This window comes from Crocuta crocuta, unplaced genomic scaffold (genome assembly GCF_008692635.1).
Source record: "Crocuta crocuta isolate KB4526 unplaced genomic scaffold, BGI_CrCroc_1.0 scaffold131, whole genome shotgun sequence".
In the NCBI taxonomy this organism is placed as follows: domain Eukaryota; kingdom Metazoa; phylum Chordata; class Mammalia; order Carnivora; family Hyaenidae; genus Crocuta; species Crocuta crocuta.
The window spans coordinates 15,816,185-15,817,960 of NW_027528977.1; the positions used below are offsets into that span (position 1 = coordinate 15,816,185).

Below are 1,776 nucleotides of genomic sequence, written 5' to 3' on the forward strand. Positions count from 1 at the left end.
CCAGCCCACTTGGATCCTCCAACCTCTGCCCTATTCAATCCTCATCTCTGGGGGTGGTGTCTAGCCTCTGCCTGTGTAGGAAACCATACAGCGGTTTTCAAATTCACACTTGAGTTTGAAAACCACAGTGAGTCTATGGAGGTTGCACCACGGGAGCCACTGAGTAGAGTGAGTCCCAGTACCTGAAGTCTCCCTTCCCCCAGCTACCACTTCCGCCCCTGAGCTTGAGGCAGAGGCTTCTGGGAGCTTAGATGGCTGAAGCTGATGAGGCTGGCTTCTTGGATATCCCCAGATAACCTGGCAGAGCAGCCTTTTCGCCGATAGGCTCTCCAGGGCTGAGTGAAGGACTCTGCCCTCCAACACCCTGACACAAGCTAGTAAAGCCCTCTGGACCCGCTACCAAATCAGGGGTCATCTGACCCAGAAAGCACAGGCAGGAGAAGCAGACAGATGGGTGTCACTGGGCCAGGCCGGGCCAGGCCAGGCGAGAGAACGGGTGCTCCTTCTGTGAGGCCAGTTCTCTACAAGGGGCAACGGCGTCCACTCATTGAAACACTGGAGTCTGGCACACAGAACCAGCTTGACAGGGACTGGGCTGGACTGCATCTAGGGGATGCAGAAGCACTGGGGAGAGGCAGGGGTCTGTGTGCCAGGCGGGCAAGGGCACCGGCTGGGCGAAGCCCACAGACAGGGTGCCCTCCTTCATCTCCCTCTGCCTCCTCTTCCTCACCCAGCTGGCCCCGCCGCAGGCTGAGGAAGCCACTGTGCCCTGGGACCTTGGGTCAGCGCTCCCGGCCCGCGCCCATGCTGCCCGCCACCCGCAGCATCTTCCTGCGTGCAGTTCTCCGGCCAACTGCCCTTCCCGCTGCTGGGGACCCCGTGCCCACACCTACCCACGCCGTGCCGCTCCTTGTCAGTTTTGCGCCAGGGGGCCATGGCTGGGCCAGGGGGGCTGTGGGCGCCTCGCGTCGTCCTGTGGGGAAGCAGCCAGGCTAGGCGCTCCGCCGCCGGGCCCCACTTCCTTCCTTTTTTTCGAACTCCGTCTCAGGGCCCGCCCTCCTCTCCCCCGGGCGCCCGCTCCTCCCCCTCCCTCCCATTGGGCTGGGGCACATTAGAAGACCAGAAGGTCCACTCCAACCTGCTCCTCCCCAGGCAAGTGGGCAGAAGCCAAGCTGGTACTTGCGGCCTCCCCAGGCCACCACCCCAAGGGCAAGAAGTTCGCAGATAACTGAGCCCAGTGATTGGAACCCAGCTCCCACCCACTGCGCCCGAGCAAAGCTTTGCTGTCTAATGTGAATTCAAATCCACATTTGCTGATAAGCAAAAGATGGGATATGCCTACTTCTTATGATTCTTGTGTGGATTAGGGGAGATAATGTACACAGCAGGTGACAACTATACACCTACAGAGGCGATCATTTGTGGTTTAATATCCTGTTGGTGCCACGGACTCATGAAAAGCTGATAAAAGCCCAATAAACTCTCCTGTGAAAGTACACAAGCATGGGATTTACCAACAATGCCAGAAGGGTGCTCTGAAAGTCAGCCACAGGCCCCCAGGAAAGATGTCCTAGAGTTAGGCTAATGAAGACATTTCTGGAAAAATCTCATTTTTGCTCTGGGAACAGATTCTATCAAGAAACAAAAAAAGTAGGGGCACCTGGGTGGCTCAGTCGGTTAAGCCTCTGACTTTAGCTCAGGTCATGATCTCAAAGTCCATGAGTTCAAGCCCCACATTGAGCTCTGTGCTGACAGCTTAGAGCTTGCAGTCTGCTT

The 1,776-nt window shown here is 57.3% G+C and overlaps 1 protein-coding gene across 1 annotated transcript in view; it reads right to left on the bottom strand.

The window, feature by feature from the left end:
• The window catches only part of DOCK2 (dedicator of cytokinesis 2), a 415,343-nt gene extending 414,330 nt beyond the window's left edge, over window positions 1-1,013 (bottom strand). Inside the window, exon 1 of the mRNA XM_077757359.1 lies at window positions 894-1,013. Within this exon, the coding sequence (XP_077613485.1) occupies window positions 894-936 (43 nt within the window). The 5' untranslated portion in view covers window positions 937-1,013. The remainder of the gene's footprint in view (window positions 1-893) is intronic.
• Window positions 1,014-1,776: the final 763 nt, after the last annotated feature.